This window comes from Miscanthus floridulus, chromosome 3 (genome assembly GCF_019320115.1).
Source record: "Miscanthus floridulus cultivar M001 chromosome 3, ASM1932011v1, whole genome shotgun sequence".
In the NCBI taxonomy this organism is placed as follows: Eukaryota; Viridiplantae; Streptophyta; class Magnoliopsida; order Poales; family Poaceae; genus Miscanthus; species Miscanthus floridulus.
The window spans coordinates 126,732,960-126,747,237 of NC_089582.1; the positions used below are offsets into that span (position 1 = coordinate 126,732,960).

At 43.9% G+C, this 14,278-nt stretch overlaps 1 protein-coding gene across 1 annotated transcript; it reads right to left on the reverse strand.

The window, feature by feature from the left end:
* Positions 1-551: 551 nt before the first annotated feature.
* LOC136546836 (protein S40-6-like) lies at positions 552-1,477 on the reverse strand. Its single transcript, XM_066538805.1, has one exon. The coding sequence runs from the start codon at positions 1,361-1,363 to the stop codon at positions 788-790; it is 576 nt and encodes a 191-aa protein (XP_066394902.1). The 5' UTR covers positions 1,364-1,477; the 3' UTR covers positions 552-787.
* Positions 1,478-14,278: the final 12,801 nt, after the last annotated feature.

The following is a 14,278-nucleotide window of genomic DNA, read 5'->3' on the forward strand; positions in this document are numbered from 1 at the left end:
ATTAAAATTAAAATTATTACTAAAACGGTGCTTGGCATCTTCGAAGCTACTATGCCTCTCCATCGCATCAAATCTTTGACACATATATGGAGTATTAAATATAGATAAAAAAAATAACTAATTACATAGTTTGATTGTAAATTACGAGACAAATCTTTTAAGCCTAGTTAGGCCATGATTGAACAATAATTATCAAATATAAACAAAAGTGCTACAATGTCAAATACTGATTTCTAACCTCAATCTAAATAAGGCCTATGAGAAGAATTAATTGGACGTCCCATCAGCAGGAGAGCAAACATATAAAAAATTCAGTTTTGGATCAGAACACAGAACACAGAACACATGGCCCCTCCTTTTATTTCCCCCTTGTACTAGAAAATTAGAGAAGAGTATCCAAGAGAATCAGCAGGACGGTTCCATTCCAACCAATTTGAGTTGGAGCCAGCCACAGGCCACAGCCAGTACCCAACTGCCCAATCAGCAAGCAGATTATTATTCAACAAATCGATCAATGTACCTGTTGAGCTACACATGACACACCACATTCCTTCACAGCAGCTGAGCTTAGCTCCTTTCTTTCTTTGCCATTGATTTTCACTACTAAAATCGCCGATGGATCGGAGGCCAAAACAAGCACACCGGCCGGCCTTGTTGTTACAAAATTTTCATTTCATCCAAAAAAACAAAGAAGAGGAGGGAGAGAAATCCGAGAGGCAACAAAGAGAAGAAGAGGAAGCAAAAGCAGATCAAAATCTGTCTGTAAGGGTCGCTTGCTCATTCTTTATCATCCGTCGAAGCCCGTCCGGCTCCAGACGGCGTCGCGCACCCGCGACATGTCCCGGCCCTTGAGCGTCCGGCCGGCGCCCTCCACCACGGACGCCCGCGCCTGCCGCCGCGCCAGGTACACGTGCGGCGGCACCCACCCGCCGGCGCCCCGCTTGCCGTCCTCCTCGTCGTCGTCCCCCATCTCCATCTCGAACAGCAGCGCCGGCTCCGCGTTCGGGACGGCGAAGCGGGCGGGCCACGCGGGCACCTCGACGGGCGCCGACGCCGCCACCTGGCGCCCGGCGGGCCCGTCCCCAAACGCCTGGCTCAGGCCGCCCTGCACGCCGCGCCGAGGGGCCCCGCGCTGCCCGCCGGCGCTCCTGCCCTCCGCCTCCTCCACCTGGCGGGACGCCGCGGGGCAGGGGCTCCCCGGGTCGCCGAAGGCGGCGTACCAAACGTCGGCCTCGGCGAGGTCCGGCAGGTCGTCGAAGGCGGCGGCGGGCGCTGGCGCCACGGCCCCCGGAGACGGCCCGCCGCGGGGGAAGCCGAGGAACCGCTCGGCGGCGGCGAACGGCGGCCTGCGCGCCTTGGCCATCAGCGACCGGACGCGCACGAGAGGAAAGCCGGGCGCGCACGAGACCTCCTCCTGTCCTGGCCTGATGAGAGAGAGAGAAAAGGTGTGGAAGCGAGGGGAGGGGGATTTTGGTTAAGGTTTGGCGCTCGGTGCAACCTGCCGCGCATTTATAGGCCGCGGGGCGGCGGATGCGGGCCCCGCGGCCCGAGCCGGGGTGTTTTGGTTTGTCGTGACGGGCCGCCAGCGCGTGTTACTCCAGTTTACGTGTCCGTGACGTAGTTACGGCTGGCTGTGGGGTCCACTCCACTGGCCGGAGTAGTTTTTATTTCTTCAGTTTGGTTGGCAAGTGGCAGTCGACGGTCAATGTGTGTACATGGTGTCGTTGGTTTATCCTCATTGTTGCACACTGTGTCACGGAATGTGCGTGCCCGGACACGTTTTAGGTTTCTCTCTTTTCTAATTATAAAATACTATTCCAAACTACAAGACGTTATGACTTTCTTAGATTCAAAGCTTTTGCTAAGTATTTAAACATGCATGGTGTTTAGATACATAGTAAAAGCAATATATTTATATATCTAAAGAAGTAAAAAAATATTTTATAATTTAAAATAAAGAGAGTATAGTACTAACGCACACACGGTCCTACTATACAATACTCCCTCCAATCCAAATAATAAGATATTTTAATTTTTCTATATATATTGTTTTACTATGTATCTAGATATGGCGTCCATCTAAGTGCATTGTAAAAATTATGTATCTAAAAAACAAAATGTATTATAATTTGGAATTGAGCGGGTATATACTAACATCCTATAAATACAGGAAATCTTATTTTTCGTAATTGTAATGCAGGAAAAAAAAATACCCTGGAATTTTTGCCTCGTGTATATGCACAGCCAATCGGATCCAAATCATGGAAAACGGTTCTACCATAAACAACTGTATTCTAGTACTCCGTACTCCGGTCGATAAGCGCGACTAGTAGTTTTGTCGCAAAAAAAAAAAAAAAATTAAGCTGACAAGGAGGGATGCCAGGTCAATGCTTATCCTGTCTGTTTTGAGCCCCGGCGAATACGAGGTTAGGTAGTGGCACACACAAATCAAATCCAGGGGTGTGAGTGTGAGGCGGTGAGCTCATCATCTGATGCACTGCACCTCGTGGGAAGATTCCTGCTCCATTCCCTGCCCTTATGTTTAGTGCATGTTGAGTTCCTAAAATTTTGCAAAATTTTTTAAGATTTCTTGTCACATCGAATCTTTGGACGTATGCATGAAGCATTAAATATAAATAAAAAATAAAACTAATTATACCGTTTAGACAAAATTCACGAAACGAATCTTTTAAGTCTAATTAGACTATAATTAAACATTAATTACCAAATAACAACGAAAATGTTAAACTACCATTTTCTAAAAAATTTCGTCAACTAAACGCCTTACTGTGCAACATGTCTCCCCTCCACGCATACACGGTGTCGCCGCGTACTGCGTTCGAGTCTACAGGACCAGGTCCAGGCCTGGATAGGCACGAGGCACGAGGCACGAGGCACGACGCCCTGCCCCGGGGGCCAGGCGAGGGCGGGGTGGGCCATCCGCCCCACGTGGTGGGGGATCTGTGGGTCAGATGTGTGGTGCGCTGGCCATTGGCCGCTGGTGTCGGAGTAGGACGTACAGTAGTACCTAGTCACGTAGGTGATGACGCCATCCATTACCACGCCACGTGGTCACGGTCACGGCCTCACGGACAGGGAGGGGGGAGGGTTTACCTCCAATCCGGATAACCACGCCACGTGGTCCGGCGGATTGGATTAGCGCGTACTGAGCATGTGTACGTACGGTTACATTACAGGTTCACAGGCAGTGCCGTACAGGAATAGGCAAAGGGATACGGTCCTCTATCGCCAACCATACCCCGGTTACCAAGCCCATTGCGTACTTGCGTGCACCTGGACTGGTCTTAGTTTCACGCGAGCCACGAGGTGGTCGTCTGTGGCCAGGTGCGTGTGAGCGGTGATGAACCTGCAATTCCTGCGGACCCGCGCCCGCGGCCCGCACGGCCGCACCGCACGTGTGTCCTGTGAAGCTGTGAACGCTTTTAAACGGCAACCGAGATTTATTATTGTGACCTCATTCAACTGCATGCTCGATTCTTCGTTTCCCAGTACTCACGATAATGCAGAATTGCAGATAACCTAGCTATCCGCGGATGAAGGGCAGCCGCCTGGGACGTACTGGGAGCGTTACGGAAACAGGTCCAAATTCAACGAACTTTCTTGCGGCGGCCACACCTCATGCAGCTCAGCAAGTACTCCGACATGCGTGCAGAAAGGCATGGTATGCGACTTGAAATCAATGCGGTGCGGGGACGGGGCACGAGCGCTAGACTTGGCCGCCAAGTTTTTACAGCTGGAGCCTGGAGGGGGGACCGGAAAAAAAAAATCCAGTCTCATCAGAACACATTTGTGCTGTTCCTGAAGGAGTAGGTTTGAGGGTATCCATCCACGGAAAAATCGGCCAGTTCGCTGGTTGGTTTCTGGGCTGGTTTAGGCTGGCTGGTGCTGGTTTATTGTGAGAGAAAAACACTGTTGGCTGGCTGGTTTGGGCTGGCTGAAACCAACAAGCGAACAGGTTGAATATTGGGTGCAAACCACTCTTTCGGTGCAAATCATAAAAAACTTTCCAAAAAACCTATTTAGAGGATTTCAAAAATTATAAAATGATGCACATCCATAGTTCATCCATAGATGTACGTTGCAGTAAAAGTTGAAAAACAAAATCAATCTAGAAAAACTCATATGAAAATAACAAATTTCGTGTGCATTTGCACTCCAGACAAATTCCCAGAAATTTTGTGTTCCAGTGCATTTGCACCTGAAATTTGTCATTTTTGTGTGGATTTGTACACAATAAGTTTGTCTCCCAACTTTTGTTACAACGTATATCTATGGATGAACTATGGATGTGCATCATTTCACAATTTTTGAAGACCTCTAAGTAGGTTTTTTAGAAGGGTTTTCATAATTACACCGAAACGTTGGTGTGCACCCATTATTTCCCCCCGATCGACTACACACCGTTGCTTGACATTGACATGGAATATACTCCTACGTGCTGATTAATCTTGGCGCTCCATACTCGGCCGTACAATGTGCACGTGCGTCCAGGAAAGAGGAATATATGCCTATAGCAAAGCTAGGGCGATTAATTCACCGCAGCAGTCGCGTCCGCGCGCCGCACGCATGAATGAGGCGTACTACAGTGTATATATTGCTTGGCAAAATTCAGAGCTACGGTAGCGTGCATGTTCACTACGGCTGTACGACCCCCTGTTCTACTTCCATGCATGGTTTGCCTGTGATGTTCTTAATATAATCTTGTAATCCTATAAGAATTAAACATTTCCTGGAACGTACTGGAATCCCATCATCATCTGTTAATTAATATAGCTGAAATAAATAAAAAAACCCTGCCTTTCGCAGCATTTGGCATCCCGTGCATACAAGTTAGATATTATAAGGCGATTTGACTTTTCTGATATATTTAAATAAAAAAGATCAAAATGATTTATAATTCGAAACGGAGGGAGTATCAATTAGGAAGTATAGCACTATACCTATAAATTATACACTGAAAATACATATGGCAATGCAACAAACGCTAAAGCTTATTACTATAGTGACCGGTATGACGAGTTGTCCATTATTCAGGCCCTGTTTGGTTGGGCTTTTGGCTTTGGCTTTTGGCCCCAAAAGCCAAAAGCCCAACCAAAGGGGCTGTTTTTGGAGGGTGCTTTTTCAGAAGCAGCTGCTTTTTCATAGTTCATTTTTGAAAGCTGGGTTAACCCTGCTTTTGGCTTTTGGCTTTCTGCTTTTCGAAATTGGTGGAATAAAAAGCTCTTTCATAGTTGTTTCAAGAGAGATAAAGATAAAATGTATATTTTATACTTGTTTAACTAAACAGCTTTTAGCTTTTCTACAGCTCACAGCCCACAGCAGCTTTTCCACAGCTCACAGCCCACAGCAGCTTTTTTCCACAGCCACAGCTCAACCAAACAGGGCCTCAGTACTGCTGTGAATTACATATATAACACGAAAGCAAGATGAACCTCTACAGCAGAAAGAAAATTCGCTAACTCACCCTGTATTATAGGATATGGAAAAACATACACGGACTGGTACGGGTACGCGTACGAACGCAAAGGATACCGAGAACATAGTTGTTTCAACCAAATTAAACCCATGCAGAAACACAAAGCCTCTACAGTCTACAGAAACAGAAAACCAACAACCTGTTAGTCTTATCTCCTACAACTAAAAAGAACAAAGCGTAAATATTTTTTGGTGCGACATTTGTTTTGAATCGTCCGTCTGCCCACCCCGTGCGATACCCCGTGCGATAGAAAAAGAAACTGCCATCCCTGCGATCCCCACCTACTTTGAAGGAAACAAATCGATCACCTGAGGCCACATGCATGGAAGGAAACAATAATCATGCATGGAAGAAAACAATAACCATGAATGGAAGAAAACAATCATGCAGGGAAGGAAACAATAATCATTTACTCTTTTTTTAAATAGTGATCTTCATTTTGAAGCCCTTCATGCAGTTTAATAATGGCTGGGGAGTAGGCTTGCGAGAACTTACTCTTAATTGGGTTGCGAGCTAGGAATGTAGCACTTCAATGTGTGTCTTGGTTGAGTTCTACAATTGCCAAAAATTGATGGTGCTGATAAGATTGACAATCCTATAACTCTACAGTACCTTTCTTTTTTTCAAAAAAAAAGGAGGGCAAATGCTACTTATGGTCGAATCCATGTTCTTTCTGTTGTTTTGATTTGATGTCCACAGCCCACAGTCCACATGTTAACTTTCAGATGTGTTTGTAAAGAATCAAAAGGAGTTGGTCTAATACCAATCTTTCTTGTCGTCTTTTTCATTCTTTATATTTATACTAGGTAGCGAGCCCGTGCGTTGCTGTGGGATAACTAACAATTTATACTAAAAACACACGGATCGCACGATAAGATAACAATACTGTAAAAATTAAATACCAACGTTAAAGTGATATTTAATCCAAAAAGCAAAGTTTATGAATTTAACACAGTCACGGAGTGCGTGGCTTCGTAGGCTCACAAACTCTAATTTATAGAGCTTTCTGTGATACGGCTAAGATAATGTTTTACATTGGCAGAAAGAAATCTTTGATATCAATTTTTTTCATTATAACCCATTTATCTGGACAATATTTGAGGTGAGGGCATGGTTACAGTTTTTAGTAGCTTTGCGATATTGTCTGAAGCTATGTGATGATTGATGTCTTGCAATGATTATTTCATTAATTTAGTTTTCTATCTATGTTTAATTGTTTATTCAGTCTATTTTATAGGCACGTCGGTAGATAATGGATGATAAAATTCAAGCATCCATAATTTATCTCTTTGACTTTGAGCATGAGTTTTGTTTTATTTTTTAATTGATATATTGACCTTTTGTTTTTACCGTAGTGTTAGCACGGGCATGCATAAAAAACGAAGATGTCTTTACACTGCATAAATCTTTCAAGAAGATCATGCATAGATTATTCTTGTATTGAATATTATATATACAATCATCTAAATATTCTAATTAAACTACAAAATTTTAAATTAGGATACGAGGTAAGATATCCAAACAGATATTTCAAAACTACCTGTAGAGTCCAAAGAACTTAATAAATAAATTTTTTTGGAGGCAATGCAAATTCTCTCTAATCTTTCATTTGGTGTAGTTAGTGTTATCATAGTACCCGCATGTATTCATAGAAAATAAATCGTGGACAAAATGTGAACACTTTTTGGTGCGACAATCTAACATGGGTCCATCGTCCTGCCAATATCCTTTAGACAGATCATATAAAGAATAAGAGTTCCTCTATGAGATTGCTCACAAGAGACTCAAACTTATATCTGATCATGGTAATGTTGAATTGCTTTGCATCAAAAACATCGGCAATGATAAACGGGGACATAAGTTTTAGTATGCATAATGGAGAAAAACTCAACCTTGGCCTTCTCAGCAGCTTTTCTAAGCCTTTGCAGTGCTAACTTGTCCTTACTCAGATAGTCAAGAGGTGCACCATAAAATTATGCTCCACTAAGAAAAGTGTCACCTTTAGCTGCCTTAACCTGAAAAATATGTTGAAATTAAGAATTACAACACCTAATTCAAGATCTTGGAACAGACACTCAAGTGGATACCTTATTCTATAATATATGTCTGTGTGGAATAGTCCTAAACCCACACATATTTATACGGTGAGTATAACATACTTTGTTTTAAAATTTTATGAGATTTTTTAAGACACACAGTATTATCCATGTGATAGGCACTAATATTTATATATATACTCGAACCTGTGTTTACATGATTATATAGAGATGCAACGGAACTTATTCATAGATTTATTGGCGCATAAAAGAAATGCATATTGGAGAATTCTTTCTGCCGATATAAAATATTATCTTAGCCATATCAAAAAAAGTCTATACAGTAGAATTTGTGAGCCTACGACGTCGCGCTCTCTGTGACTGTGTTAATTTCATGAACTTTGCTTTTTGAATTAAATGTCAGTTTAACATTGGTATTTAATTTAATAATATTGTTATCTTATTGTGCGATCCATGTGTTTTTAGTACAAAAGATTTAGTTGTCCCGTAGCAATGCACGAGCACGCTACCTAGTTGTCAAAAAAAAGAAAAACAACCTTGTGTTAGCCTCAACATCAATACTATTGTAAAACATACGGACTCTATCATAGAAGAAAAGGAGAAGGAGGAATCTTAATCCTAGTCCGTTTGTATGTTGACTCTTATCAAACTCTTAGGCCTTGGTAGCGCTATATATACGTGGAAGCTATATATTATAATCACCAATATTCAGAGAAATAAAGAATAGTCTCTCTATCTTATGTCTATCTGTTCTCTACTTTCATCTACTGTGTTGATCATGAGAGATGGAGATGGAAAGGTCCTAACCGTTGGCAATATGTTTTATAACACGTTATTAGCATGACAAGCTCCACGTCGACATCGCCGTTGAAGCTACCGTCGTCAACGCCACCGCTCATGCCGACGTCCCTACCATGACTACTTCAAAAATGTCGACATCCCGATGTTGTTAGCGGAACGGATCTGCTACCTCTACCTGAAACTAATTTGCACTGTATCAATATGTTTCATCGTCGTCAAGCAGGCAGTTCTATGACTATGTCAAATGACCTACGAGGTATGTATCTACTAACCACTGCCCTACGTGGCATGTGAAGTAGATCAAATTGGCATCCTCCACGAGGTATGAAACGCGTCTTGCAGATTGCTTATACCAGCTATCAAGCTGCTCTATGTATGCTATGCATGTTTTTCGGCCCATCAATTTGAGACTCCTAAGTGCATTCGTATTTGCGCCAGGATCACACACAAATTCATACAAAATCACAAGATATATAATAAAAGGTTCTGAGCTTTTATTAATATCTAGAAATAAGGTCTTACAATAGTGGCCCAAGGGGTATGGTCATAGGCTACATCCCTAGTGGAAGACTACAACTATGAAACGACATTATTGGTGGACTCGAGAGGGTCCAATGGTATTTGCATCCCCAGCGGTCTTCTTGTTGTTGTGGGTGGTTGATTCTTCAGTAGGCTCTCCTTTCTTCTTTTCCTTGCCTTTGGGTGCTCAAGGGCCTTCTGTAGCTCTTGCTTGCATTGTTCCTTTTCTTCTATAATGGTTGATAGCTATGAGTTTAGCATGAGTAGCTCCATCCTTAGTGCTTGTACTTTGATTTCTGCTTCCTTGAGTTTAGTGTTCTTTATCTTCAGCTCCACTTCCTAATTCTCATAGAGAATGTCAAGGGCATGTAGGTACTTGGTTGTAGTCATGAGAGTGTATTCTGGCACTTGTGGTTTTGCCTTTTTCATTGCCTTAATCTTCTTACACCAAACAAGAGAAGTTTGATCCATCACTGGGAAGAACTTTGCATGAGTGTTGTTGACTTTTGCTTCATATTCCTAACAAATGTCCATGAGAGCCCATCGTGCTGCAATCTGACATGTGTCCCTTAGTTCTCTTCTGATTGCTGGGATGCATCTAACCCTAAACTCAGTGTTTATTGGATGCTCGGTAATTGCAGGTGCATCTTGCACTTGACTACACCCTCCACATCGCACTGGCAATAGTAGTACATGGGAGGCCCAGAGGAGCGGTGGGAATCCTCCAACGGTCAAACAGTCCAAATGTTCCCATATGTCGTCCATTGCTGCAAAAATTCACCATAGGGGTAAGAAACATTTTGTGACACAAATGAGAAACGACAATGAGAAAAGTTCGTCAACTATATTGTTATTAGGTCTACGACTGTTACTATAGCTATAAAACTACCTACCGTGTTCCAATCCTAGGGCTTCGTCCTACGATCAAGCTAGACTCTGATACCGCTCTACCAGCCCCTCAATTTGAGAGACCTAAGTGCATCCGTATTTACGGCAGGATCACGCACAAATAAGCACAAAATCACAAGAATGGAACACATATATATAATCAAAGGTTTTGAGCTTTTATTGATATCTAGAAATATGATCTTACAACAGTGGCCTAAGGGGCATGGTCATAGGCTACATATCTAGCAAAAGACTACGGCCGTGAAATGACATTATTGGTGGTCTCTAGAGCGGGATTATTATACAGCGAAGCGGTGTCCTATTCCACAAGCAACTTGAGCACGGTCGAAACCCTAGCCTCGATGTCATACTCCTATGAACGTATCTCCTTACGGGAATCCTAGTCCTCATGGTATGCTTCATCATTGAAGTTATAGTCTTCTTCCATGCTGAAGTCTATGAGTCAACAACTGGTGAGTACATATGTATTCAGCAAGCCCTAACCATAGGGTGGAAATAGAAATATGGCGGTGATTATAATTAAGGGTTGGGTCCTAGAGGAGTATTACCATTCCCACTAGTAACCGGATTAGCATCAATTCCATTACTAGTTTCATTACACATAAAAGTATCTAATCATAGTATCTCATCCTAGCATTTGCCCATTCAAGGATGTCACTATTTGAATAGGTTTAAGTAACTCTGCAGAGGTGTACAACTTTCCCCACACAATAGGTGTAACCTCATCCATGATCAGTGGATGAAATAGACCTAACGAGACTTCGTACCCAAATGTACGCGACCTTAGATGTCCATACAACTCTACTATGACTTCTTAGGGGTTGGAACACAAAAATTGGGAAGATACCAAATCCCCCCAACGTGATGATACCAAATCATCACAAAATAAAACACGGCTCGAACACGGCCAAGAAAATCAAGGGCTCGAACGCGGCCAAAAACCAAAAGCTTAACATGGAAGATCACATAGCATCCACGCCAATCGGACCACAAAAAAAACATATCCCCCATGTCGGCTCTCGATATTCCACTGCCTACACTGGCCCCCTAGTATAAATTATACTTCTATCTAACAGGGTGTGAGATCAAGCCTACCCATATAGATGTGTGGCTATACGTAATGACTCACTAGGCGAGAGGGACTACGAACCGGTCCTTATGTGACCAGGGCAAGTATCTCCCACATGAATCCTCTCTAGGCATCCTTGCCATGGTAAACTACCTCCGTAGTTTACCACCCCTCGCCCCATGTCGGGGTTTAGTTTTAGGTTTTACAATTTTAAGTTCCATTATTATCCCTAAGTCTATTCACGATGTAGAGCTCATAAAATAACAAGATAACCATTTATCTTAATTCAATAATAATCATGTCACATTGACCGAGCTTATATTCTAAGGTAATAATCTTGTAATCATGTTTTAGCGTTTCAGTGGTTTAAAGCAAGATGGTAGGGAGGGGAGCTAGGACTTGCCTTCATCGGTGTCACCTTCTGGCACGTCTATGAAATTTGGGTCCTCGTCCTCCTAATGATTACCGTCATCTGTCGGGCGTATCGATCGAAATAAGACTACCGCTAACCACAAAAGAAAAGGCAAAAGCAAACATAGAACAATGTGGTGGTACTAGGTGCAAATGATGGGGTTGGATTTTAGATGAATTTTAGAGGTGGTTTAATGTGAAAAGGAGTTAGGGTTTAAAAGTTATATATTTTATAAGTTTATCCTATAGCTATTTAACTAGGCGGAATTTTATATGCATTTTTTGGTGCATGAAAATATGTGCAAACTATATGATTAAATTCCCTAATGCATCTAGTTTATTTACAAATTTTATGGTAATTTTTCTAAGCTAGGAAGATGTATTTTTAGTTCTCTATGTACACTAGTCGGGTGTACCCAGCATTTTCTAAAGCGTACCCCGCGCTATGTGTGACAGGTGGGCCCGCCTGCCATGTCAGCAGATGATGGCGATGGCGGCATTACGGCCTCGGGCCCATGGTACATAGCAGGAAAGGGGGAGGGAGGTGATGGACGGGGACGGAGCGATGACGGCAACGCCATTCCCACCTGGCCCCACGTGACAGCAAGAGAGTGGGCGGGGGAGAGGAGAACAACGATGGGCGATGGCCATGTCGATGATGGAAATAGGGGAGGAGACACCAAGCTCGCCAGAGTGGGGTACACCGGTGGTGTTAGGCCTCGGTGGTGACAAGCGAGGGGTAGACGGTACTCGTGGGTTCACGCTACGATTGGTGGCAGGGTCTCCGACGACAGCGGGTGCCCATAGCGGTGGTGGCGGCTCACCGGAGAGGTTGCGGCGGCGCTATGCTGTGGACTTGGCCCTAAAGGCCCTAACCTAAAAAACTAACTATGTGTATGTGTGTGCGAGTGAGTGGAGAGTGTGGTGATGGTGTAGTGCCTGGCCAGACCCTGGGTGACGGTGGTCGTCGACCACGGTGGCGCGGTGGGCGCGATGCATGACGATAATGTGACATAGAGTCATAGTCTATCAACTAGCTACAACAAAAAGAAGAGGAGAAGCTCGAGGACTCATCGGTCACTCCAATCGGCCAAGGACGCAGCGAAGAAGAAAAAGAGGAGAGGTGGCCCTAATGGTGCCGGTGAACTCTTGAATTGGGGGAAATTGGGGAAAGGTGGAGAGGAAGAGCGGAGAGGCAGAATAGATGGGGAGATGGCATGTTCCCGCTCTGAGCGGAGCGGATGGTGGAGAGGGCGTGGAGAGAGCATTGTCGATCGGACGTATTTATAGGCCGGCTAGGCCGGTGTCCCAATGGTGAGATATTTTCCTAGGTGCTCTTATCCACCACGTGTGCTTGTGGTTGACCTCGTCGGGTCACTTCGCCATAGCTAGGCCTTGCCCATGCACACGACAAGGTGCCTTGGTGGCTACTCCGGTGGCTTGGCAAGGAGATGACCATGGCGTCAGCGTTGACGAGCTCACAGTGAGGGAGGAGATGGGAGAGGAGGAGAAAAGGGGGCACCGTGGGGTTCCATGGTCGCATCATGTCACCGTTTACCTCCATTGGCATCGAGGTGGCGCTGGCGGAGGGTTGATGCATGGCTGCGCCGTGTACAATTATCAACCACAAGGCGGATGATGAAGCTAACGTGTGGGGCCTAGCATTAGTGAGGAGGAGAGGGGGAAGAGAGGGGCACGGGTGCATGTTGGGCCAGAGCTGGGCTACAGCGGCTGCGGCGCTGGCTGGGTTAGCTCATGTGGGAGAATCGAGGGGGTGAGGGGAGGGAATGGGCTGCTGCTGCGGGCCAAAAGAGGGAGAGGGGAGAGATTGAGCCCAAGTGTCTTTTCTTATTTTCCTTTCTCTTTCCCAGATTATATATATGCATATGTTTATATGATTCGAATTCAAATTTGAATGCATGAGTATGCAAAAGTGTACCACCATAAGTTCAACAAGTCAAGCAAACATTCACACGCAAAGTTTCACACATCAAGTTTTGTTTCCTACATTAATTTATTTTGTAAATATTATCTATATTGGGTATATATTCTTGTTTCTGTGCAAAGTTTTAAAAAGTTCAAATTTTTAGTGATTTTCAAATTAGGTCAAAATTTAGGGTGTTACAAACCTACCCCTTAAAAAGAATCTCATCCTTGAGATTTGAGCTGATCCTCAAATAGGTAGGGAAATTCCTTTTTAAGATTGTCTTCTCTTTCCCATGTGGCTTCTGCCTCTTTGTGATTACTCCATTGTACCCGATAGAATCTTACTGCTATCCTCCTGGTTTGTCGGGTGACTATATCTAATATCTTGATTGGTCTTTCCTGATACTACAAGTCTGGTTGTAAATCCATGGCTTCCATAGGTGCTTGTTCTTCCGGTACCCTCAGACATTTCTTTAGTTGTGACACATGAAACACATCATGTAAGTCTGACATTTCTGGAGGTAACTCCAAGCGGTAGGCTACTGCTTCTATCCTTTCAATGATCCGATATGGTCCAATATACCATGGGGCTAACTTTCCTCTGACTTGGAACCTCCAAGTACCCCTGATGGGTTATACTTTTAAGTAGACGAAATCTCCGGGTTGGAGTTCTAACGGTCTTCTCTGGGTATCTACATAGCTCTTCTGTCTACTTTGTGCTACCTTCAAATTCTCTCGGACTTTAGCTACTTGTTTCTTGGCTTCCTTGATCATGTCGGCATCAAATAGGCTTCTCTCTCCGACCTCAGACCACATTAACAGTGTTTGGCATTTCCTTCCATACATGGCTTCAAATGGTGCCATCTTCAAGCTTGCTTGGTAACTATTGTTGTAGGAGAATTCTGCAAATGATAGGCACTTTTCTCAATCTTTTCCATAGGTCAGTGTGTAGGCTCTCAACATATCTTCTATTATCTGGTTTACTCTTTCTGTCTGTCTATCGGTTTAGGGATGATAGGCCGAGCTATAATCTAGGCGTGTTCCTAAAGATTTATGTAAGCTTTTCCAAAATCAGGTGGTGAATTGAGT